This window comes from Aulonocara stuartgranti (genome assembly GCF_965226115.1).
Source record: "Aulonocara stuartgranti genome assembly, chromosome: 15".
NCBI lineage: Eukaryota > Metazoa > Chordata > Actinopteri > Cichliformes > Cichlidae > Aulonocara > Aulonocara stuartgranti.
The window spans coordinates 11,984,163-12,011,538 of record NC_138951.1 but is presented as its reverse complement, the minus strand read 5'-3'; the positions used below and the strand labels follow the sequence as shown (position 1 = coordinate 12,011,538).

Below are 27,376 nucleotides of genomic sequence, written 5' to 3'. Positions count from 1 at the left end.
GGAACCACTGCTCTATTGCAATTTATGGAACAAGTTAATATCAAGTCGGCTTAAAACCCAGCTCATACAGCCGAGCAATGGATGAAAATAGCTTTTATTGGACTGAATACATTTTGAAATCCTTGCAGAAATAAACAGATACAGTAGGCTAATATTTTCAGTCTCGCCAGGAAAGTACCTATAAACGTCAATCATAACACACAGTAAGGATAAAGCAGAAATGGCAGTAAATTTACTCCATCCAGCCTTTATGGTCATTTTGTTGCCATTATAATGGGAATTATGCAGTAAAGAGGAAATATTAAATAGCCCAAATATTAAGAAGTCTTCTAACTGTCTGTGTAAATGGCTGTGCTGAAGTTTAGTAACACTAGCTGGGATGTCAGGATTATTCTCAGAAGGACACATGCACACAAAAGCAAACTGGGCGAATGAGATAACAGGCTTAAAGGCTCCCAGTGGACTCGTATTTTGCCCGGGATAGTTAACACGACAACCTCTGACCTCCGAGGTGTGGAAAGGGTCTCTGAGCAAACGAAAGGGGGATGACACGGGCAGAAGGGGTGACTGGGAAACACGGAGACAGGAAAGATAAAGACAGGGGTTTAAAAATTTCCAGTACTTTTTGTGACATTTCTATCAGTTCCCACCAGGAGGTTCCTGGGGTGCCATGACACCATCATGTCTGCCGTCGCTTACGTCCTCCTTCTCTCTTCATGTTTCTTCACCCCTGCCAGCCCCCAAACTATTATCCCTGACCCCCACATTCAGTACATACCAAAGATCAAAGCCTGACAAGACCCCCCGACGAACACTCTCGCTGATTCCACATCCCATTAGCTCTGCTCAGGTGCTCAAACTCAACACCTGCGCCTCTGTGTGGTTTGAGGTGAACTAGCAAAGCACTAAGTAAGTCAAATGTTTCTGGGGATTACAAGGTGGAAAGGTTTTTCTGCCCTCTTTCACTCCAGCTATCTCATCCACTTCTGCTCTATAAACAGAGCAGGTTTGCCACTTGGAGTATATTTAATGCAGCTTTCGGGAACCCATCCATTACCATGAATCTGTCAACTTTTTCCCCCAGCAAACACACAGGCACAAGCTGTATAAGGAAATAATTCCCTGCTCCTCATGTTTGTAAGAGGCCAAGTGTGTTTTTATGTGCGATGGTGTAGCTGCCAAATGTTTTTACTCTTTTATCTTTAATGGAGGAGGGTCACATTCAGTCTTGTGTTTGGCTGAAAGTCTAAATTAAGTTTGGTAAAGACCTGCAAATTGCAAAAAATATAATTTAGACGTTCAGAATTAAGTTAGTCAAACTCAGTAATATGCTTTTAAAACTTGCTTTGGATTTCATCACCTCACAGTGTGAGAACAAATGAGTGCATTCAGGTCAAACTTGAGTGAAAATGTGAATGTTAGACTTAATTTAAATTCTGCAAGCTAATGCTTTTAGTTTTGTTGGTTTAGTGTAGTGGTGTCCAAACCCAGGTCTCGAGGGCCGGTGTCCTGCAGGTTTTAAATGTGTCCTTGATCCATCACAGCTGATTCAAATGGCTAAATTACCTCCTCACATGCATGGTAATGAACTAATCATTTAATTCAGGTGTGTTGACCCAGGGTGAGATCTAAAACAGCAGGACACCGTTCCTCGAGGCCTGGAGTTGGTCCAGCCTGGTTTAGTGTATGGAAGTTTTGCAGACACGTGACTGCTAACCATGTGACATTAACCTGTCAGCCACTTTGGATGTGATAATCACGGTGACAATGTAGGATCAAGTGGATTAAAGCTCCAGGTTTAAAGATCAACCTGTTACAATCTGGCAATCACAGGTCACGGGGGGGAAATGAGTATTCCTCAACTGGTTGCTGGTGGTTGATGGGAGTTGCTGAGAAAATGATTGGGGTGGGAGTCACACATTTGTTCATAAGTCATTTGGGTCATAATGGAGAAATGGGAGTAACCGACTGGTTTCTGGCACAAACCTTGTGATTGATTTGGTTGCTACTTTATTGCTGCGGACGCCTGCAGTTTGCACGTTAGTGGCAGACTTGTCTACAAACACTGGTCATCTGCTCCCCGAGGTGTAGTGAAACTGTGAAAAGTGCATCACAACCTGGAAATGCGACAATTTGCCTTCAAAGTAAAAGCTGTTTCTTTTGAAACATGCGAGCTGCAGCTCAGAGGGACAACTCTCACTCTGAATACAAACCTTCACCATAGTTTGCCCCACATTTTATCAAGTCTTTGTACTACTGGGCTAGCAGTTAGTGAGGTTTGACATGTACAAAGAAAATCACTCTAACTGTGTTAGAAAAAAATCGGATCCCTGACATTTCATGGAAATTTATACAAAATTTCAGCACAATGAGCAGAAATTGTATGACAGAAAACGAGTGTTTGGGAGCTCCGGCAGCCAGGCTGGTACTTTCTTCACTTTTGGGGTCTTGGTCTGTTTGTATTGTTCTTTAGTCATCTGTGGCCAGCCTTAAGTCTGGTGGTCAGAGGACCCTGTTGCAGGATTCAAAAGCATGTGAGGGAAATAACTGAACTGCTTTTAATTTGACAAAAAAGTCAAAGTCCAAGACAGATAAACTAAACTGGGAACTAGGAATGAAGCATGAGGAACCATACAAGAGATTTAAAAAAAAAAAAAAAGAGCGGTATTCCAAATCACAAGAAACACGGGGTGCATAAATGGATGACTTGACAAGAGGAATAAACTATAAATACACAGGGGGATGAGACACAGGAGAAAGTAATAAGTGTTGCATAGACAATAAAGAAGGTAGAAGACGGGGGAAGTAAAACTAGAACAATTCACACAGGAAACAACCTTCAAAGTAAAACAGGAAGTGACAAAGAGACAAATTAAGACTCCGGCATTAAAAATAAGATGAAACCCAGCAACTATAACAAATACATTAAAAATCAGTGATAACCATACAGAAAATCAGCCCTTTTGAAGTGCTGATTTCTTACCCAGCAGTGGCTCGCCTCCTGCTCTAAGCAGCAAGATTTAAAATTAATTAAACACTATCTAATGCTTATTTTTATTTGTCTGATGACATTAATCCACAATCAGCTTATTAGAGTAATAATAGTACAGATAAAGCTGCAGTCCTCCATCATGCTCTGTACTTTGTAAATAAAGTTATGTGTGGCCAAAATTTTTTGCATTTTAGTGTCGAGGGAGAAATATGTCACTTACAGCTTGCAGGCCCCACTTTACCAAAAACACAGCAAGGCTGTGGTGTCCCTGACCTCACTGTGGTAAAAAAAAAAAAAAAAATCCACTGTTTGTTTACGTAACAGAGAAAATAAAGAATTTCCACAACTCAACTGTCGTTGTTACAACCGACGATTGTCTGAAATGTATCAACAGCTGGCTCCACTTATCCTCGAGTGAGTCCTCTGTGTTGCAAACACTGCAGAGTGGGTGAGTAAGAGGACAAGCATCTTGTAATCAGGGTAAAACGTGGAGATGAAGACACCTACTGTAGCAGAAATTATACCACAAAGGCAATTTTCGAGGCTTTGACAGGTGCTTATACCGCCTGTCCCTCTGTGGCTACAGAACTCAATACTCTGAGGATTTGGGTGTGGCTGGACCATGAGGACATAATAAAGGCTTCACAGAAGATGCTCCCTTCTTCATGCTATCGTGCTCATTCATTTTAATCTGCAATTTATTTGAAACACTCCTTTATCTGTTGTGCAAACATGCAATATTTTCAAAGAAGGGTGTGGTCCTGGAGTCAGAGATGTGAATGACCTGCAATTTGTAAAATATTTAAACTATCTCTGTTGGTTTCTAGGAGCTAAAACGAATGACAACCAGACCAGCAGTGACATAAGCAGCTCATTCAGTTCATGATGCGGCACAATTCAGAGGCTGTGTTTAGTACAGAAAGACGGTTCTAAGTTTTGTTGTGATTAGCTGGCTGTATTGCACAAACTAAGCCTCCCGGAGGCTCTCAAACAGACACAAATCCAGGACAAATGAATCTCATTTCACTAAAATCTGACTAATACCCAAGGAGGAGGAGTAATTCTTCTCGTAAAAATGAAAAATGGTAAATGGCCTGTATTTGTACAGCGCTTTACGTAGTCCCTAAGGACCCCAAAGCGCTTTACACAACATTCAGTCATCCATACACACATTCACACACTGGTGATGGCAAGCTACATTGTAGCCACAGCTGCCCTGGGGCGCACTGACAGAGGCGAGGCTGCCAGACACTGGCGCCACCGGGTCCTCTGACCACCACCAGTAGGCAACGGGTGAAGTGTCTTGCCCAAGGACACAACGACCGAGACTGTCAGAGCCGGGGCTCGAACCGGCAACCTTCCGATTACAAGACGAACTCCCAACTCTTGAGCCACGATCGAAAAGTGGCTGTAAATCAAGAAATATGGCCTTGACCTAGAGCTCAGTTCAGATGAAGATCTAATAAGTGATTATTATTGTGCAAATCTCCCTCAAATCTGACCAACACTCCGGAGGAAGCGGGGACTCCTGGGAAACGTGGAGGTACAGATCCCAGATGGACGCTTCACCGTCGCCTAAGCTCGGTGGTACTGATGACTTAAAAACTCTAACTATTGTTGACCATGATTACTTAACATGATTACTGATGGACTATATGAAATTATTGGATTAAAACAAACAAACAACTCTTCTTTGAACTTTAACAAAATAAACAAAATTTAAAAAAGAAAAAAGAATTAGACTATGAACTGGAATAAACATAAGACGTTTTAAGATTAAAAGACAAAATTATGCCTGAAATTTAAATTTGATTAACTGCAGAGCCATAATAAGACCACATCTCTGTTGCATATGCTGCCCGTTGCCAGTCAGCCCTGAAAACCTCATTAGTCTCTCTGTGTGACTGTCAGCTGTATTCAATTTCCGGTTCACATACATGATGTGAGAGGAGGGACCACGGGGACATTGAATTCGATTAATTAAACAAGAAAGGGATAAAAATAAACCCCCAGAACACAATCTTTTCAGTGTGTCCATGCATGCTTGTGTGTAACAGACAGAGAGAGACATGGGAAGGAGATGAAAGCGAAGAAAAACCGATGAGTGACACCAAAGCTGCAGAGACACGCACACCTGTTAGCTGCCGTTTCAGGACAACACACGAGGGCGGGATGCCCTCCTCTACCTACATCAGTGCATCGCTAACCTTTTAACCCCACGTCTCTATACCTCCCACAAATTGTCTGTTTTTCATCATCCCCACCCCCTCATCTGTGCAGCTTGCTACACTTGAACAGCAAACGGAGCCAAACAACAACAACAGCCTGGCCGCAGTTAAGACCCCCCAGGACACGATCATAATCAGGCCACACTGGCCAGTGTTTGACCCCAGGGGCCTGCCTCTCTAAATGGGTTGAAATAACAAATCCAGCCTCTTTGCTGACCCTCCTCGTCTCACGTCCGATAAGAATTTGAGCTTCTGAGTCCTGTATGAGAAGAGAGGACGACTAAGAAGCATAACATGGTTTTAATTAGCGAGGCACTTAAAGCAGACTGTTTTTTTATGGCTTTGGGCCTCAAATTACTCCTACATTATTGCCCAGTTAATATCTATAAGTTTGATCCAGGTTTTGGCTCAGAAACAACATTCAAGGTCACATCATCAGTGGGGGGCTGAAGGGCCAGACTTTTTCTGAAGGGCCAGACTTTTTCATACAGGGTGTCACTGAGAAGGAGCACAAACTTCTCCTTAAAACATAAATCTGCAAAAAATAAGATAAAATGGTGAAAACTATGGCAATATCTTCATTTATTATTCATTAAAGCACAAAAAATCATGCAGACAGAACAGTATTGTAATATGAAAAGCTGTTTGGTTGTTTCTTAATATGATGAAGTGTTTTTATTTAACACCACAAACCTGCTAACAGGACGTTTGCATTTACAGTTTATAATTTATAATTAAAAAACTGCTTTAGTCCAACTGCTCTTTTGTTTAGCCTGTAAAATCACTTTAAAACACTGAGGAATATCAGTACAGAGGAAATGAAAACCTGTTATGTCAACAGTTCTATAGCCAATGAGGAGATAGGAAGTCTGTATAAAGTTTACTTTGTGTTTGTTTCGGGGGTTTTATGTATTAAACGTCTACTGTTCTAGTCCCTTTCAGACTACTACAATTTCATTTATTTGTTTGAAACAAATTACCTACCTACCGATCTATAAATCTCCAAATATCCATGTACTGTCATAAAATAGATAAATTCCAGTTACTTGTAGTCATGTTCTGACTCTTTCCCTATAGCAATTCCTTTCTCCAAGAGGCAACACATTTTTAACAGCAGCGCTCACTGTACGGCTGACAGCTGAGCCAGTATGGACCACAGATCCACAACAAGTCCGACTGCATTTGACATGGATATCTTGAGGGCGAAACTTCACAGAGCAGCTACATTATCCACAAGGTTCTCCAGCGAGCCACTTCTTTGTCATGAGGTCATAAGATACGGTTTTAAAGACCAGGTCATTTAAAACACTGAGCTTTAAAGATGAACGAGTGACAGTTGTGGGCTTGTAATTGCGAGCTAACACCTTCCACATTACAGCCAATTGACTGATTTATTACGGCTTTAACACTAATAGGGATATTAACCCATTAGCTTGACTTGACAGAAAAATTCTTATTTGGGTCTTTTAAATGAAGTTTCCTAACATATTGCAGTGTGCCATTTGATTTAAATCCAATGAAAACACACATGTGAGAGAAATTATATGACGAGATGAGCACTGAGGGTGGACTCTGGCAAGAAAACAACCACCTCAGTGTTGGTCTCCTCATCTTGTTACGTTCATTTATCACGGATATATTTCAATCCTCAACTCAGTGAAGCTGTGAATGGTTGTTTGTGGTTACATAGTAACACTTTGAGAGGTTTCAAGCAAAACCTTCTGCTATATGTTTCTAATCATTTAGTAACAGCATTTGTGTGTCAAGATCCCATTTAGAGCCAAGGTAAGGCAGTTTAATGTACTCAGCATATGGTTTGGGCTAACAGCACCTTTAGTTAGGCAAATAGGGTCGCCTACATTGGAGCTGGACTATTTCATTATCCTTAGTTTGTGACATAGGCTACAAAATTGTTTTTCTTTGTCCTCTCACCCCCAACTGGTCACAGCAGATGGCTGCCTCCCCTACCTCCCAGGCTTTTTCCTGTTAAAAGGGTTTTTTTCCTTCCCACTGTCGCCAAGTCATTTACTCATAGGGGTCATCTGATTCTCTTTATAGGGTGTTTATCTTAAGATATAAAGCACCTTGAAGGTACTGTTGTTGTGATTTGGCGGTATATAAATAAAAATGAATTGCCTTGACTTAAATTTAAATAAGTGCAAGTGAAGTCTTAAATTGTTAGGCTGGACTGTCTATTTTCCCACAAAAAGAGAAACTATCCAGTGAGCGGCAGTTCTCTGGGAGAAAATGGCTTGACTAGAAGTTAGAGTAGAATGACAGCTTTGAGCTAATAGGAAGGTAACAGTAACTTAAATAGGAGTAACTTTAATAGTAACTTAAAATGAATGCAGAATAGGTCAAACCTTAAAGCAGATGGGCTACAGCAACAGATCACACCAGGTGCCACTTACGTCTAAGAACAGGAAAGACTACATATCACACGAGTGCTTCAAAAATGGATAAAAGATAATCGGAAAAATTAGGCCTGCTCTGAAAAAAGCCTCAATTTCTGCAACATTTGGTAGGGTGAGAATTTTACCTCAAATTGCTTTCTTGAACATAACAATGAGTTACTCAAAACCACAGTCACCACATCTGATGATGTGGTCTCAGAGTAATGTTTCCAGCACCTTGTCGAATCTTGGTATGAAAAATTAGGCTGTTCTATAAATATTATGAGCATTTGACAGATTTAGCACGTTAAATCTGATTGAGGCAGAGGTGTTATAAGACTACAATAAAGATAGGAGTTAATACAGTAAGCACACCTCAGCTGTGAGGATTACAGTGACCACACTGCCCCACACGAGCATCTCCGAAAAAGCAGCTGTGCACAGGCTATGACTCACTGTTTGTCCTTCAAATGCCCCGACTCTCACCAGAACACACAAAACACACACCGGTACCGGAAACACACATACACACACAAAACATGACCTCATACGTCTTCCACTGCGCTCCGTGATGCAGCTAGTGCTGCATCAGGACCGAAGCTGATGAAAAATGGATGTGTTAAAAAGAGCAACAGAAAGGAAGGCAGCGAGCGAGGTGAGTGAGTGCAAGAGAGGGTGTGTGGGGGGGAGCTATGAATTATACGATTTTTCTACCTCTTAAAGCCCTAAAAAAACAACAAAAAAAAGGACTATTTAATGAAAAAGAATGCTACTGCTTTGTTTTTTCAAAGCTAAAAACAAGGATGGCTTAATTTCACACTTGTTTACACTAAGCCGCATGTAATTGTTTCCATTAGCCTCACAGCAGATCAGATGAACCTGTGTGGGGCGTGTGAAAGGACTACACATGATCATGTCTGTGGAATTTCAACATAATTGCTTGGTTATAAAATCAAAGGGAATACTCTTTTAGGGCTATTTCCACCCTTTTTGCCCATTGTGCCCCACTCTGTTTCAACAAACAGGCTGAGAGGCAGACAGCAAAATACAGAAAGCGACTGTAAGTCCACGCTGTGCAGAGCATGAGCTCAGAGGTGTGGGGAAAGATAAAATGATGACTCACGAAGCTGCGAAAGAAGAAAGCAGAGGCAAGGCTGACAAGCGAATCCAGCAAGCTCTTAATGGAGTTGAGGTGGGATGTTAACTGAATTGAGGGACTTCAAACTGTGCAAAAACCACATGACTCATGCCCGATGAGCACCACACAAAGGACACTGCTAGAAGAGCAAACGCCTTAACTAAAACTCCTCAAATCACATTCCCTGGGTCATGCAAACAGAATTGTTGGATAGGCATGGCCCTGTAAAGCAATTATACTTTAATCATATTATGTGTACGATCGTAACCTAACTGTGAAAGGTTGTGCATACTCATCAATTTAATGTAATGTGCAAATAACATTTTGAAACCATTAAAATGAAGTGATTATTGAACCATCTGGAGTTTTTTTAAATGAAATAAATATTAAATTGCATATATGAGTTTTAATTTGCAACATGTTTGCTACATCTGGCATTATTTATTTTTATTTATTTATTTATTTTTGCAATTTATTTAGATTTTTCTGGAGGAAAACAAAATCACTCTGGTGATGTAGAAGGCTCAAAAATTTATATATCAAATATAACACACTAGGCATTCAGGGGACAATAACTCTTGAGGCTTTCCACTCTGCTTTATCTTTGCTTCCACATGAAGACACAAAACTGGGCAAAGCAGTGTTGAAAGGCTGCACATATTAGGGATGCTGATGTGGGAGAATCAGTCCAATCAAAATGATTGATTTGGACAGAGTAGCTATAACGGTCCCTGCGGGACAGTGGACAAGACAAGTCTGGCAGGGCAAACCTGAGATATTCAATAACGTATCATCACCACAAGACAACAGTTCCCAGTTCTCAAAACCTCCTCCCACCATCTCCACAGAAAAGGAGAAAAGAAAAACAGTGTAACGTCTAAAGTGAATAAAATAATTTTCTTATTTCTGGTGACGCACTTAAATTACATCACTAACAAAATAGCAAACATGTCCAACACCTGATTAGCTCCATGTCTCTTTTTTCTGTGTTTATAATGGTTACAATAATAAATGGGCGGTGTCATTATACACGCATGGGGTCAGAGGTCAAGTTTTCTGAAAATCTCGTGAATGCGATAACTCGAGGAGGAAGTCACGTAGGTTTTTCAAACTGATACTATAAGGGTATATACAAAAAAATCGCAGTGGCCTTAAGTTCAACATGGCCTAAAGGTTAGAGGTCATCTCACATGTAAAACATCCCCAGTTCCAGGGGATCCCCAAGCCTCACGGGGCATAAAGTAATGTACTCCTAGAGTCAATCCCAGGATAAAAGGGAAGGTTTTATCAGGAGGACCATGTGCCATAAAATCTGAGCCAAATCAAACATGTGGATGAATCTGCTCTGGGAAATAAGGGAGCTGCTTGTGTCTTAAAATTACTGCAAAAGCCGCAGTTTCAAGGTGTGTACTAGTTATGATCAACTTAAAATGTAAGTGTTCTTCAGTATGAGGAGCTAAAGGCTTCCAGTGTCTAAAGTAGTCTATTGCTTATCCCCAGCTGCAGAAGGCTCCATAATGTAGTGGTTATCTGCTCTGGTTATTGGCAAACAAAAGGTCACTGGTTTGATTCCAGTTAGAGACAAATCTATGGAAGCCCATTTCCGCCACTAAAAAAAGTATCCGTATTTTTCTCGAAATTTCAACTTATTAACTTTGAGAAAAGTAACTCGACATTTTGAGTTAGCTCTGCCAATCAGTAATCTACGTGAATGATGTCATTTTCTTGCTACCTGGGAGGATATAGCGCAATGCACACTCAAAACCGTACTGCAACAAATTGGCGCTTTGGAGAGTACGTTTGCTCATAGTAACGGCATGTGATTCAGCTAATAACAAAAAGATGTGATCATTTGTGAAGCCACGCTGAAAATACTCAGCAATTTGTGCATTCATGACTGGCTGGTAGCTTAGCTGTAGCATTTGTAGCTGAGCGCTTCAGCTTCCGGGTAACAAGGAAATGATGTCATTCACGTGGATTACTGATTGGCAGCTCTAACTCGAAATTTTAAGTTACTTTTCTCAAAATTTCAAGTTAATAAGTCGAAATTTCGAGAAAATAACTAAAAATTTCGATTCAGCGCTGCTAACTGTTATGGAAACTTTTGTTTGTTTGTTTTTTAGTAGCGGAAATGGGCTTCCATACAAATCGCATTTAGGGTTACAGCAGGAAGGTGTATATTTTTGCTTAAAAATGCAGAGCTCCCTGCTGTTGGAACCCGTAGAAAGTATCTTTATTTGTCAGCAACTGCAGAACACATCAAGAAATAATCTCATTTTCAAGAAATAAAAAACTTTTCTTTCTCTTCTTTCGGTGGATTTTACTTCTAGCTGCATCACATTCACATACACGTACACTGCAGATTTGTAGGGAAAAATATACAGTTTTCAGTATTATGAGAAGAAGCAGACACTAACTGCATTTTAATAGAATTTGTTTCAGTTCATTTGAATCATTTCTTGATGTAAATGCTTAATGATATGCAGGGTAAACAGCTTATTGGATAATTAGGTGGAAAAAAGAGGCGGAAACACAAAAGATGCCAGTAAAAGAAAAACAAACTAAAAAACAGAAAAAAAATATTATATAATGTTTCAATGCAGTTTTTTCCCCCAAGTGCTGATGGGTAAAGAGGAACAAAAGACCCCTGGTTTTTCACATCCTCAAACACCCACGCCTGTTTTTATGGATCTGGCAGTGTATCTGAGAGATGTGTGAGCAATTAGAACAGACCAATTAGAAGTGAGACACTTCCTGTTTACCTCAACAAGAGCAGGAAAAAAAACTTTCTAAATTTGATTTCCCTTTTAGAAAAAAAAACCATGGGAGGTTCATTATTTGTTGTAGTTTAATTGTGCTTGCACCTATATTATAATAAAGTAATATAAAATACTTATCAGTCACTTCATTAGGTATACTCCTTAACACAAATATCTAATCAACCAAACACACTGAAGCTATTTAGTGCATTTAGCCCCCAGTGGCTGTGACAAACAAAAACTACCAAAATATTAACGTGGAAGTAAAAAAATGGCTGTTTTTGAATATTTTAATTCATTGTCATTGTTGTAATTCTGCAGATTCCTCAGTTGTAAAAATGTGATAAACCGTAGGATAAGCTGTGTCTATCACCTGTAGCCTCATCCTCATTATTCTGCTCAACCTCCAAAGCTGTGGTACGAACAGGTGTTTACAAAAAAAGGTCACTAAGAAGGCTTTTATTTGACTCATATGCACAAAAACGTGGTATAAAATCATGCCTTGCATAATTTTAATGGTGTGCATCACCTTTATGATAAAACTCACTGATGTTTTATGGCTCTATAGAATTTTATTTTAAATCAAAATTTGCTCAAAATGGTTCTTTAGATAGTAGATTGCTAACCCTTCATATGACATATAAGGCACATGTCATATATAAGCTGTATGATTGTTGCATTGTTTATATTAATCACTGATTCTGTTTAGGGTTGCATGAGCGTATCTCAGCTGTAATTAGGAAAGAGTTGGGGTACACCCTGTATAGGTTGCCAGTCCATCACAGTCTATTTACATCTGAATTTAACCAACAAGTATGTCTGAAGTAAAACCAACATCCAACTGGTGGACATCCCCAGGTAGTGGGGACTAGAAACTGTTCCTGAGGGTTGTTAACTCACTAAAATCTCAATCATTACATGTTACAGGTGTTTAAAAGGGCGTCATCACCGGGGCGGGGAGGTGAAACGTCTGTTTGTGCTGAAACTTTTTCTGCCTCGATGAAGCTTCTAAATTTGAAATGTTTGTGTGCCTTTGTTTTCTTCCTTAATATAAAGTTGATAAAACTGCTGAATGAAGCAGGTAGCTGTAACTGCAGAGTGGAAAGTAAATCAATGTTCATTCACTCACATTATCCTGTGATGGCAGTAACAGCCTTTAGCACGTTTCTTTCTTTCTTTCTTTTTACCTGAGCCTATTTTCATTCAACCTCTATCATCAGTGTCCTTTTAAAATCAGGCCAAAGGGAGGACTGAGAACACAATTGACTGATTCATCTGGCTTTGTGTCACACTGGCAGGCCCCCCATGTAACTCTCTCTTTCTCAAACTTTTTTCTCCCTGTGCTCCATGCTCGCCCCCTCTTCTCATTGTCCACCCAAAATGCATTTCTTCACCCCCCTCCCCTGGTGCACAGAGGGGCTCCTCACTTGTCTCCATGCCGGCCCATCCTCAATGGATCTTCTGTCTGACCCCCTTCTGCCTCCCTCTCATCTCTCCCTCCAAACAGGATAATCAGAGCCAGAGCAGCGTCTGATCAGCCGCAGCTCATTACACAGGAACGTACGAGCTTTAATCAGCGCACATTACATTACATAACATGACGTTGGATCATTGGAGTCACCTGCCGCTGCCTCTGCGAGGGGAGGAGGATCTGACTCCCATCCTAGGCCTCGTGTCTAGGTGGGTATTTGCAGTGCGCTTGCTCTGTTTAATCTCAAAGTCTCTGTGCATGCGACTTAAAACAATAAGAATTTACTTTTGCAACTCTGACACTGCATTGAGAGACACCTCCCATCCAACTCCAATTTAACTGGGCTGCAAAAAAGGAAACTAAAGAGAACACATGCACTGTGATACATTCTGACTGCAGGATCCCTGCATCCCTTTGCACTCCAAGCCCAGTAACGTCCTAAAGCTGAAGCAGCAACCCTACAAACACCGAAATCTTCCAGTGTGCTCAAAGAACTGAGATCCCGCAGTGCAACATTAATTTCACGAGTCCAAAGGCCTCTAAAATCCATACCCATAAATCATCATAAGACTGAAACCTTCTCCTTATGAACAATGTCCGTACTGTTTCCATGATATACACTCATAACAAGGAAACACTGTCTTCTGCAGACACCACTGTCAGGCTGTACATTAACCTAAAATGAAGGTCACAGTGCCATAATTAACTTTCCATGTAAGCAGGAGCTCTGAATGGAAGGTGCCCGTGAAAAGTGCCTAACAAATACTTGTGAATGTTCAGCTCGGGAATACATGATAAAGATTTAATCTGTAAAAGATATCATTTCACTCCAAGAGGAGTAAAATAAACCTACATCAGACTGTAACAGCCACCACTAAACGGAGGAGGCCTACAGTGCCACTGATCATCACCTTACAGTCAGTATGGTTTAGTAGCTTGTAGAATCATTTTCTGTATGACTTTATCAGGATCTCACACTGTAGTGGAGGAATTTTGGTTCACACTTCTTTACAACATTACTTCAGTTCATTGAGGTTTGTTGGCAGCTCTCTTGAGGTCCCACCACAGCATTTCAATCAGTTTGCAGTCTTTACTTTGTCTGGGCGATTGCAATGTCATGAGTCTTTTCTTTTGGAGTCATTCTTTTGTGCTTGGCATCATTTTCCTTTTGCACGGCTAAACGTTTTGTTGTCAGACAGACGGCTTCACATTTGGACTCTGGGACACGTTGGTACATGGTCAGCTCAGTGAGTGCGAGGTGTCCAGGTACTGTCTCTTCAAAACAAGCCTAAAATATTGGCCCAGCCTTACGGGGTTTATTTTGCAGTTTCTCTGAGTATTGCACAGTCTGAATTTGAGATGGATCTGCTTGGACATCCGCTCCTGAGAAGCTAATGTCATTATGTTAACACACAACTGATTAGTCCAGACCAGCAAATTTCCAGAAATCCTGCTTTTTTGCAGGTGCTCACACATGTATTCGATAATCAGCACCTGGATTTTACTTATCCTCTTAATTTCTACAGAGGCAGTAAGGATGCACTTAGTTTTTCACAGTGCCTCACACCTCAAAAACCCAAAGGTGTCACATCATGGTCACATGTTACCTCAGCCACTATCAGGGTGCTTACAATCACACAGTTAAGTTAAATGGCAGCACGCTCGATAGCTCGATAGCTTTTCAGATCAGAGCTGCAGAATAGCGATTAGGAATAATCCTCACAGTACCATCACATTAAACTTCAGCTATGCTAATATTTCATAACTTATATTTCTTTTCATACTTTTGCAAACATTATTACTTTTTTCCATGAGTATTTTGCAGGGGTCTTTCTCTGTAGAAATCCTTCCCTGCAAAGATCTGATGCTCATGACCATCCCGACCCAGGTGATGACCCCTGGAAACTTTTCCAGGCATTGCTGAATCACTCTAATCAATATTAAATAATCAGAGAGCTAAGAAGACCTTTGCTTTAAACAATTTGCTTCTATGTATTAATCATAAATGTATGCACTGACCATCAGGTAGCAAGTATTCCCAAATTTTGCAAGGTTTTATATCTTTATTCTTAAAAATTCAGGCTTAATATTTTAGGAGTTTTTCACAAGAGGAGGTTACATGTTGTGCTCCGAACAGAATCCAGTGCAGCAGATTCTATATCTATAGACTACATTCTAGCTATATTATGTATAAAAGCATTATAGAGAGACAAGAAGAAGGAGTTGTAGTACTGTGAAATCTAAATTCTTTGATTCTTCATTTTAACTATTTTTTTCATTTGTGTTGGCCAAACTTGTTTATTTTCTTATTTTGAGCCTCTAAGTTCACAGAGTATGTCATGTAAACAGCAGCAAAGCCAGCAGAGCTGGGTTAAAGAAAAACATTTTTGCGTTAAAAAGAAAAAAGTCTCGGAAACACCTACTTAAATTACAAGCGTAATGTGATCGTTTTGATACCACTGGTGAGGTCGAGGAGACAGAGAGGTATGAGCAAGGCGGGCCGTGGCGCTGGTGGAGAGGGAGACATTTCTAACATTCCTCTGTGGAGTCAGGAGGATATTTATTGACTGCGTATCAAGCACGAAGGCTCCAACCGCTACAACCAACAAAGCACACACACGCTTCCCGCTCTCGCCCTAAAATACAACATATTATACAAATGTACGTGAAAATAGACCCTTAAAGATTACATGCTTTGTCTAACTCTGATGTTTGTTCTGAATAAATGGATTTAAAATATCTGTTTTCATCTTAGATAGACGTGTATCACTTACAGAGAAAACAGCAGTTTTCCAGCGACTCCTTTCTTTTGGTTCAAGTATAAAATACTTGGGAGCCACAGACAAGGTCATGGTTCTCCTCTGTGCTGGACGACACACAGGTTTAAAAGGAAAACAGCAAGAAAACGTCTGAAGTCCTGACTAGAGGTCAAATACCTGTCAGTTTAACTGACGTGGAAGTATTTGTTTAGTCTTTAAAATCTCACTTTCATACAAAACACAGCCAAAGCTCTAGCTTCTGGCTTCTTTTAATTAGATTATGTGTGCCCGTTGTTGAGATTTTTATTTGCTGGACAAACAAGTGATTCATTTAAAAAAAAAAAAAAAAACTTTAGGAAGGTTTTAGTTTGAGGAGTTTTTTTAAAGACATTATTAAAAAAGTAACAGATCAGGGAATGAAGAAAACAACAGAAACCAGAAAACATGTCAAAGGTTTAAACTGAGAAAATGAACTATTTTGAGAAAAAACGGGTTAATTTGGCAACAGGTGAGCAAAATGAATGGACATAACAAAAGAGCATCTTGTAGAGGCTGAGCTTCTCAGAGTTGAAGATTGGCAGAGGTTCAACAATTGTGAAGACTTTGATCATCTCATCATCTATGGTATATAATATCACAGAAAGATGGCTTCAGTTCATTTAGGCTGTTCTGTGCTCAGACAAATCGAAATGTGAAATTCTTTTAGGAAAACGTGAACACAGCAACATCTTCTACACATTAAAGAGCGTGTCATCAGCACTCAAAAGCTTAAATCTCTGATGATATGGGGGTGTGGTAGTGCCTATAGAATGGGCAGCTTGCACATCTGGAAAGGCACCATCAGTACTGAAAGGCATACAAAGGATTTAAAGCAACATATGCTCCCACCCAGGTAGGGATGGGTATTGATAAGATTTTCACGATTCTGATCCCCACTCCTCTCTGGAGGGGAGAGGGAGGGGAAACAGGAGGACAAAGGAGGGGGGAACAACTAAGCTGTAGTGCCTCTTCACCTCACTGTGCAATACCTTTTGTGCAATACTTTTGTAAACAGTCAACAGTGCAATAGACCTCAATACTTGAAATGTGCAATTCACTTGTATTTTTATTTTTTATTCCTATTTATTCTATTTATCCCCTTCGTATATTTTATTTATATTGTCTCTGTATTTATATATGTGTGTGTGTGTGTGTGTGTGTGTGTGTGTGTGTGTGTGTGTGTGTGTGTGTGTGTGTGTGTGTATATATAATATTCTGTAACTCTGTAACTTCTGTCGGTGCTGTGCTTTTTTGGAAATCGAATTTCCCAGAGGAACCCACCCGAGGGATTAATAAAGTTCTATCTTATCTTATTTTCGATTCTGTTTAACAATTCGATTCTTTATCGATTCTCTTATCGATTCTTATTTTTAAAAAAGGAGAACACTAAGGTCGATTAGCTCAGAACTTTGTTTTATATCTTCTCTTTGAACAAGATAGAAATTTAGGAGTAACATGGCCTTACAAACCCAACAGTGAGATCTTAAGAGATCCAGCCTACGGCTCTTCAATGGGGTGTCACAGGGTCCCCAGGAAAAAAAATGTAAATGTAAAATAATAACATAAATATTCTTCTGTAGCAATAACAAAGTATAACATAAATTATTCTGTAACAATTACACAAGAATATCCAGTAATGTCCCTGCCTACAATTAAACACATTCACTTACCGAAAATCGGAGCATCTGCTGTGCAAGCCTTTTACCACAAACTTAGTCACTGCTCGGTGACATTCGTCTATCATGGCCTGAAAGGAGACGTGACCGGTAGACTGCAGCGAGAACTGCCAGCATCTGAGCCAGCCAGACTCTGTCTGTCTCTCTCATCATGGTCACCTAAATGCACAGTAATGGCAGGTTTTGTAATAAGGCAGATCGCGCTAACATAATACCTGCCGCATTAACGGGAGAGGACGTGCAAACGTTACCGCTGCTGCTGGGTTGAGATTCACGAATCCGGAGCGGAATTAAAAACATGACATTCATTTAAGGTCATCGCGTGTTTTGTGAGCTTTTGCATATTCGTAGTGTTTCCTCCCTTAAATGAAATATCTACTTTGTAAGTATTGCAAGTTGTCATCCGTTCTCGTAAAGTATAATCAAACTTTTGAGCGTTTGAGCCGCTTAGGCGCCATGTTTCCTGCCAGGTAAATGATGGTCCCAATCAGCCATGACGTGTTGACGTCATTCGGGGCGACTGGAATTGATAAGGGAATCGTTTGCAAAAATGGCAAACAATTCCAAGGAATTGAAACAGTGGGAACCGGTTCTCAACATGAACCGGTTTTCGATACCCATCCTACACCCAGGTCTCCCCAACAAACTCTTGGCAAAAGAACGAATGAAGAAATTGAATGAACTGATACTTTTCTCAAAATGTTTCCTTTTCTCATTTTAGACATGTGATGGGTTTTCTTTTCAGTGGAAGTGGCGTTGAAAAGAATCAGCAGCAACATCTTCTCTGCGAGTGGTGACTCTTACTCGAGAACACGCAAACCTTGTTTTCAGTGTTGTTTCCATGCAGGTGGTATTTTCCCTTTTACTGAACCACACATACTAAACAAACCACTAGAGAAGAAAACATCCATTTACCCATGACTAGAGGCTCATGCTTGCGACAGCGTGCAAAGTCAGATCGCTCCAGCTGAGAGGAAAAGTTAGTAAATTTCACTTTTTTTCGAGGGGGGAAAAAGTCTTCTTAAAGATCCGTGACTCTGCTCCAATTAGAAATAAAGGTCTGTCCTACAAATTCTCATATTTTTCCACAAATAACTAATATTTGATACTAGCTGGTAATTACTGATGTAGAAACAGCAAAACAGCATGACTGGAAATTTACTGTCAGTGGCAGAGACGTAGACTGGGAATCACAAACTGTTCCAACCTGTCACGGTTGAAATCACAGAGAATAAAAGATGTACCTAAAACACCCCGGGACGTTTGAAATATTGCATATGACAAAGTCCCCACAGTTACTTGGAAATAAAAGTGAAAACACTGCAATCCATGATGACGCCTGAGATAAGAGCTCGAGGCTCGAGGCTAAAATGTCCAACCGCCACACAGACGTTCTTTGGAAATAAACAAGAAGCAACGACCGTGATTCAAATCTGGATTAGATTCTTAATGTACCCCCGCCCCTTTCCCCCCCATCACCACCACCCCCACCAACACCTCCCACCCAAAGTATCATGTGACCTTTCTGCTGACCTTAAAGAGACTGAGATGAGCCACGAAATGTAACCTGTTGCCCTCTAATCTATAAAACACTCAATAAATCCGATGGGTTATGTGAGGCGTGAACAGAGCAGAAGGTGAAGACATAAATAGTTCTTAGTAGGCACTTTCCAAATATGCATTCACACAATACTGAGCAACTGACACATTGGTAAGAGTGCAGTGTTTGCAGGATACCTCAGGTGGTGGCAGCTGGACCCCAGCATGGTCCAGGGCTAAAGCAGTGAAAACAGCATATTAGCTTTTTGGAATAGGGATATTTTATATAATTTTAATTTCAAATGTGGAAAAAAACAAAACAAAAGTTTAAAAAAATAAAGAAATAAAAATACATTCATTATCTTTAAATTCTCTGCTGTCTGCGCAGGCAGCGTCTTGCACTTTCAGAGGGACTCGGGAAGTGTCATCTGACTTAAATGTGACACTAGAGTTAGAAAACTGCCTGGCATATGGGAAATGTAAAGCACTTTAATGCTGTTTACTCCTAACAGCTGAGTCACGAGATCAAAGTGCTTGATTTGATTGGATTTGATTTGAAGGGAAAGGTTTAAATAATTAGCTGATCAGTGGGCCTGTTTATTTTCCCGCATCAATCATTTCTCAAGCACAAATGCCAAACCTTCTCTGATTTCCTCTGAGAGGATTTGGTGCTAGATAAAAACTGAATGTTTTCATCTTTGTGTCTAAGACTGTTAAAGTGGTGGCACCTTGGGCTTTGAGACATTATAACAGGCATTTTAACTATTTCCTGTCTTGCAAAGATAAAATAAAAACAGGTGCTTCTTCAGTGCTCTAACATCAACATTGACATTGAACTAACAACATCACCAAAAACCTCTTGAACTGTAATGCATGTAGTTTTAAAATTATGGAATGAAAATCTGAGTATCTATCAGATTTCTGTTTATTAACACATTTCATTTTCTTAGTTTTAATTGTTTGGGGGTTTGTTTGTTTGTTTGTTTTTTACGTTTTTCTGCCATCTTTAAAAAGATGTGGGAATTACAAAGAACATTGGGATTAATAGTTTATGATGAAGTATAAAAATAACTTTTGACAATTTTTGCTGTAAAGGAACATTAATTATGCAATCATCGGTCCCTGTGAGAATCACATCCGTCATTTCTCCCGGTAAAAGCTGGCCGAAAACAGTCAAATCAATCAGTTCCTATTCTATAAAGAAAACTATGCTCGTTATCCGGGACTAAACGATGGCCTGTGTGGCTGTAAACCTGGACCAAGCTGAGCTGCTGCTGGCGTTTTATTACTGCGGGACTGCAGACTCGAGCCATTACTCAGCAAAAACAGCGTCAGGCGCACATGGAGCTGGTGCGCTGCAGCACATTACTCATGCACACAGCGAAGCACATGATTTGAGGCTGGGGAGGCGGGATGGGGGGCGACAGGTATGTTTGCAAACATGTAGGTAAACTCACAATAAATGCACAAAACGACAGCTTTTACAGCTGGAAGCAGACGCAGATACAGCCCCCCGCAACCGGGTCTGTCTCTGCTCACCGTGCAGGGCTGGGGGTGGGGGGGTCTTGTTTACTGTGACAGAGCTAAAAAGGCGCAAGTGTCGGCTGTACCTTGCTGTCCAGGACGCTGTCTCCCTCCTGGTGCGCCTTCACTTCTGCGCTGAGATCCCCGGCGGAGGCTGAAGCTGAGGCTGAGGCATCCTCCTGGCTCTTCCCGTCCTGCTGCGCTGAGTTCTGTGCTCCCATGGCCAACTCTTTTCGTCTTTGGCTACTTACGGTCTAAAAAAGCCTCCGCAATAAACGCAGCCAGAGCAGAACTACTGTGTTTAGGGAGCAAATATCCAAAGCGTCCGATGTACGATGCAGCTCTGCCGCGGGGTGGCCTGGATCTGGAGTGATGAAGCGTCGGGACTGGCAAACTCTTTCAGGACGCCCACACCTCCTGCATCTCCCGTCAGTATCACATGGGGGGCTCCGGTGTGCAGCGGCACGCCTTGCAGGAGCAGAGCCGGTGCTGATGGAGGATAAACAAACGAGGGAAGAGGAGGGCAAGTAATTAAAAGGATAAAGGGCCTTTTATTCACACGCCGCATTAATCCGTTAGTTTTGTTCTGTTCCTGTAAATTAAATTTGAGCAATTTTAAAAACACAGCAATGACACGAGGGCAGAAATCCGACAAGTTTGAGCAGAAGTGGCAAACATCATAAGTGCAGACTTATAATTCAAGTGGTTTAACAACAAAAATGCATTCATTTTTTTTAGGAATTAAAGACATTTTTATGCATAGAGCCCGATTTTCAGAGGTGCAGCTAAGACCTCTTCCCTTGTTGTCATGACAAATTTAATCAAAGATGCGGTTCATTCAGAATTTTGAACTTGCATTTAGTATCTTTTCACTGGAATATCTAACATGAGAAAAGAAGATAACAAAAGGTGGTTAAGAGGTGCAAACCACTGGTTACACTCTAGAACACGATTTGACTTTGCCATATAGATAGATAGATAGATAGATAGATAGATAGATAGATAGATAGATAGATAGATAGATAGATAGATAGATAGATAGATAGATAGATAGATAGATAGATAGATAGATAGATAGATAGATAGATAGATAGATGTGCTTTAAAGCAACATACACTGATCTTTATTCTTGCACCAGAATGATAGGAAGAGACAAGTATAGAGAGGGAAAGAGGACAGCTTGTGATCGGTCATACATGGTGAAGGAAAGTAAATGTATGGCTGCAGAGGAACTGGCTCACTAGTGTTTTTTTGATGACAGAAATAGCAGGATGAACTGTGAAGTGTACAGAGTTACACTCTCTGCTCAGATTCAGACAAATGCTACAAAATTAGTCATACAGCATTTTACAGTCCAAATGGATAATGACCCAAAGCTCACTGCAAAAGCAACCTGAGACTTTCTCACAAAGAAATGAGAAATGGCCACGTCAGTCACTTGATCTTAACCTAAACAGAGTATGCTTTTCAGATATTTAATGCAAAACTGAATGCAGAAGAACCCACAAACAAGTGACGATGAGTGGCAGGGTGATTTGTGTCAGAGTGACGGCAGCAAAATAGTAGTTAGACATGCTGGGCAGAGCTGAAGATGCAGGATGGACAGAATTACAAGTCCATGAGAGAGACAGCTCAGGTTGATCAGTTTGGAGACAAAGTTAGAGAAGAGGATGACAGGGGTAGGGTAAGACTTCTCCTCCTGTTTAAAAAGGTTCTCCTGGCTTTACTTTGACATCCACCTTATCTTGGATCATGCATTTTAATCCCCCTCCCCATGAGGAAGTGCTTTGGCAACAGTGGGAAGGAAAAACTCCCTTTTAACAGGAAGAAAACTCATTTTGTGTTGCAGAGAGAACAATCTTTCTTGTGCTTCGTGTAAAAACACTAACACAACCTTCATAACACTTGCAACACAACAAACAGTTTCTCTGTTATTCCAGCTGAATTCGCTCCATGATGTAATCTCTCTGTCTGACATCTCTTTAGATCCTAATTTTTAATCTTGTTTACATTTTGCTGTGATTCATTGTTCTGATGAAGTCTGTGTACAGTTGCTCTGGTTTACAGAACTGGTTTGTAGGTAATTGTAATTGTAGGTTGAGCCAATGTGTCATTTTGTTTGGAATTTTTGAACACACAAATTACAGTCCAAGCATTTAAAGCCAAGTTCACACACGCCTAAACTTAGGGTCCCGACAGCTAAACCAAAACACAAACCCAAGCATGTAGTGCAACAACACAAATTAAGACTTTACACAGAGAAACACTCAGAGATAACAGGATATAACCAGTCAAACAGTAAAACACACAGGACACATTATACAACTATGAAACAATAACAGCAACATGAACTGATAGGGACTGGAGATCATCTGCTACTTACTGGTAATATAAGGGGGACTCATTTAAAGCAACATACACTGATCTTTATGACCACTCACGCTGCTTTATAAATCTTTCATTTTTTCTCCAGTAAAAATAGCTTTGTGTCATGGAGACTTCCATCTTTGAATTTTTAAAACCCTTTTGGCTTTGTAACCTGGCTTTGACTAGGATTTATTTGAGACTTCCAGAAAGATTTGATTTAAATGTATGTCTAGAAGATAAGGCAAAATGTCTGAATCTAATAAACAATGGTAACATCATTGTTCTGATGCAGCCAAAGTGATGTTTAATGTCCCTTAGCAAGGTGCACCTCGATCAGTCCAGTTTTGGTAGCCATCATCAAGCTCCTGGCATAATTCTGCTTGGATATTTGCCCACTCTTCCTGGCATAATTGGTAGAGTTCATTGATTTGATTACTTAAAAGCAGGGACCACGCCAGGAAATCATAGCCAACAAGTTTGCAGTAGGGTTTAGGTCGGGACTTTGGGAAGATTAATCGGAAACTGGTTAGGATGATCAGAAACAATCATGCACTCAAAAAAATGAATTTGTGTGGCTGATACATGTACAAGATTCAAACTTGTAATTTGAACTAAATAATTTCATGTTTCTATGGTGAAAGTAATTAAATCATGTAGCATCTGCACGAAATTCAGCAACTTAATTTGTTCTTGTTGAGATGACATGATACAATCTAGTAAAGAGTGGTTAGTTACCTGGACTCACAAAATTCACAAGATCACATTAGATGTCAAATTGCAGGAAAAATCGCTGGAGTTTTAAGAGGCAGACAGCTACACACACACACCACGTGTATGGTATCGCTATTTATTGTGGTTTAACCTGTCAAGGACAAAAAACGTACAGAAAATTCTGCATCAAGCCTTGTAATCATAGCTTTCTTACTTTTGTTAAGCCTGGTGGTGTGATGGCTATATAGTGCTGTTGCCTCACAGCAAGAAGGGACTGGGTTCAAATCCACAATCTGGCTGGTTTGCAGTGTGTAATTAGAGTTAGGTTAACTGGTGATTCTAAATTACCCATGAATGTAAGTGCAAATGGTTGTTTGTCTCTATGAAATCATCAACCCCCATATTGGTTCATTAAGCAAGACTACCAGCCTTGATTAACAAAGTAGTTGTTCAAACAACAAGATTTCATTGTGTTTTCCTAAAGTTTTTCACTTGTGTAGAATGAATTAAAACAAATTTCACTTTACATACTTCAACAAATTACTTCAAGTCAATGTAAGTATACTACGTTGATCCAACGTAATCTGGTTACATTAAACCACCAAATGCCAAATGTGTTGGTTTGACATGGTCAAAAATAGGTAATTGTACTTGGTTAAATCGCGTGGAAAAAGGTGCCATGATTAAATTGTGTTCATCCAACAACAGATTTTTTTGAGTGTGGAACCACTAAGGCTCAAGCTTGCCATGAAACTCTGTCCACAGTGAAGCCAGTCTACGTTGCCATTTACTGTCCACATAGACAAGCCAAAGAAAAGTTTCGGGGAGAAAAGATAGAGCTAGTGGGCCACAGTGAAAAGATGAATGTGGAGATTTCAAGAAGAGTAACTGAACACAGTATTACAATAACACTCAGATGTAAAGCAGAGCTGACAATCTTGTAAAATCTCGAACAAACTCATGAACACCAACTGAGACAGCAAGACAGAGGGTATGTCCACACAATAAATGAGCAGTAATGTAATGCTGGTGTCACATGAAAGAGGAAAAAGGAAGCATGTTCTCATTACACTGAAAGCATTACTAGATATGTCATGCTCAGAGCTCTATGAAACAGTAACGTAAGGGTACGTTAAAGGCACAAAGCAGATACTTGCCACTTTATAGTTTTCTGCAGACCGGATGGCTCTAGAATACGATAGCATATAGACCCAGGACTGCGGAGCAGCTAGAATCTAAACTAATTGGATAACTTTCAATGGAGGACCCAGTTAATGTAGCACTTTTTTAGTATAAAAGTACTGAAACAACTGAGAGTGAATTGGATGTTTGGGGACCAGGATCATTCAGCTTCAACTATTTGGACCAATTTTCCAGAAACTCTTGGAATTCCTCTCACATGAAACATTCAACAGGACACTGTCCTTGGTACTGAAATTGGAAAATCTATTAAATCTGTCCACAAGTGCTAAAAGATGAGAGCCTAAACAATTTCGCAGATGGAGTCAAAAACTCAATGTAAACAACTCTAACCGAACAAAACAGGGATCTGTCAGCGCATTACAGTGCAATGCCAAAGTGTACAACTTATCAACACATCTTTAAATCTGTCATCAGATCAAAACAAGAGGGTTCAGTCTCTGTCTCTCTCTCTCTCTCACACACACATACACACACTAAATCTGCTGTTGGGGAGCTATTGTATAAGATTCCCAGTGCCAGATACTGCCGGGTGAACACGCAGAATATCACGGAGACTTTGAAAGTGTGGAATGCCAGCTATGACACATGTGCACACATGCACACTTGGCTTCATGCTGAAAACCCAAACACCTCATAATGACAGATGTTGCACCCTGGGGTGCTGCTGGGGGGTGAGGGGGATCATCTGTTTTCAGACACCGTTCCAAAACGCATGCGAAGAAATGAAAAAAAAGCACAGAAAATCTTAAAGGTTTCATCTGTGAAAGGAGGCACGATTGTATCGCGGCATCTCAAAAAGAATCGCGAGACAACAGCAAGAAAAGAGCTCATGTCTGATGCTTGACGTAAAAACAGAAATACACAGTTTTGGAGTGAAGAAAAGGTTTATTATTACTGCTATAAGGCACTTTTGATCTTTGACAAATGAAATGTTTGACATACAGCAGCTTTCAGGATTGTACCAGATGTTTTCAGAGAGTACTACCTCTGTTTGTTTTACACTCTATGGAAAAAAAGTGAAAATGAGCTGACTTTATCTTTTCTGAAGGTAACACTTAAAGAAGCTCCAGAATCTGGTTGGTTGGTATTGTCTGAAATACCTCCAAACAACATATATAACATGACAGAAGCACAGATATTCTTGTCAAACCACAAAACAAAATAATTTACTAATACTTAAAGAAAAAACTGCTTAGAAATTATGAACATAATTGACATTTGTAGTGTTTCTCAGTGTATGTAAAGCACCTTTAACATTCAGCACCACTTAACAGATTAGGAAACTCAAAGTCACATGAGGGCGTTTTGTGCGTACACCAGCATCTTAATTGACAACTTTGCCCACTCACTGCATTTAGGTACAAAACAACAACACTGTATTAAGACATTTGATTTTCTTTCCAGAAAAACAAACAGAAGTTAGACATCCAAGGAAACAACAAAATAAAATCCAAGAAAATGGACTCTTCTATACCCAGAAAAAAGTTGACACAAGTAGAGGATGTATGATATACATATATATGGTTGTAGGGCATGGTCTTTGGCATATGACACACGTGCAAATGCAGCATAATGCTAGTCTAATGGTCCACTAATCCTCCCTCTTCTTCCATGTTGCTTTGATGCGGATCAGCTGGGAAGAGAAAGAAATTGTTTCCTGCCAGTGGCTCAGGTTTAGATGAGCCTTATGGTGAATGCATGGAGCCCATGCTCCTGAAAACAGAGCAGGGAGCCTGGGAACAAAAAAACAAAAACAAAGATGTTTGCAGGGCCTCTGAGCCTGGAGACGCAGCAAAGTCCCAGCAGCCAGTCGATGTAACGAACTGTACTGTCAATAGCTGCTTGTGAAATATGTAAAGTGAAACAATGGCAGCTTCTTCAGAAGCATTTATATGATACAGATGAGATGATACCCACGAGAATAACGTTGGGGAGCATGCTCAGAAGAGCCCAGTGATCTCCTCCGTGACCGGGTCAAGGTCAATGTCGTAGAAACAGGGTCGTGTGGGCAGGCCAGGCATTGTGCTCATCTGAGGGAAAACACATCAGAGAAGAACTTTAACCCATATTTGAACTATTATAAATCTAATTTTGATCTATTTAATTTTAATTATGTCAATCATTTACTGTAATCATGTATCAAACAAAGAGTTTGATGAGAAGTCACCAAAAAAAATGCATATATGGAAATATCAGACCACAGAATTAAGAGAATAATAACACTGCTAATCAAATGCTAGAGGTGGATTTATAAGCTACTGAATTAATGGATGTACTTAAAATCCTTTTTATGTGACAATCCACGTTTGCTAGAAATCAAAAAGGTGCTCAGATGACATTAAACTCATCAACAAACAATAGAATTTGAAAAGAAAAAAAAGAATATGTCTGTTGTCTACTATTATCCTAATCTAGTCGAATTTCAAGAAAGCTTTTAATGAGTGGACATATCCGAGGAAGCACACGCAGCTGGTACAGATCTTCTCATGAAACTGTCAGTGGCCACAAAAATCAGATAAGAAGGTAAAATTACAATCTATATAATGACCTCACATTAAGGCCGTCACCACAACACAG

General features: G+C 40.2%; 2 protein-coding genes across 2 annotated transcripts in view; both read right to left on the bottom strand.

The window, feature by feature from the left end:
- The window catches only part of akap12b (A kinase (PRKA) anchor protein 12b), a 53,489-nt gene extending 32,549 nt beyond the window's left edge, over positions 1–20,940 (bottom strand). The window contains exon 1 of the mRNA XM_082506596.1: positions 20,605–20,940. Within this exon, the coding sequence (XP_082362722.1) occupies positions 20,605–20,739 (135 nt within the window). The 5' untranslated portion in view covers positions 20,740–20,940. The remainder of the gene's footprint in view (positions 1–20,604) is intronic.
- Positions 20,941–25,664: 4,724 nt separating this feature from the next.
- The window catches only part of mthfd1l (methylenetetrahydrofolate dehydrogenase (NADP+ dependent) 1 like), a 48,371-nt gene continuing 46,659 nt past the window's right edge, over positions 25,665–27,376 (bottom strand). The window contains exons 27-28 of the mRNA XM_082506932.1: positions 26,717–26,829; positions 25,665–26,532 (exon numbers count right to left, since the gene is read on the bottom strand). Coding sequence (XP_082363058.1) covers positions 26,740–26,829 — 90 coding nt within the window. The 3' untranslated portion in view covers positions 25,665–26,532; positions 26,717–26,739. The remainder of the gene's footprint in view (positions 26,533–26,716; positions 26,830–27,376) is intronic.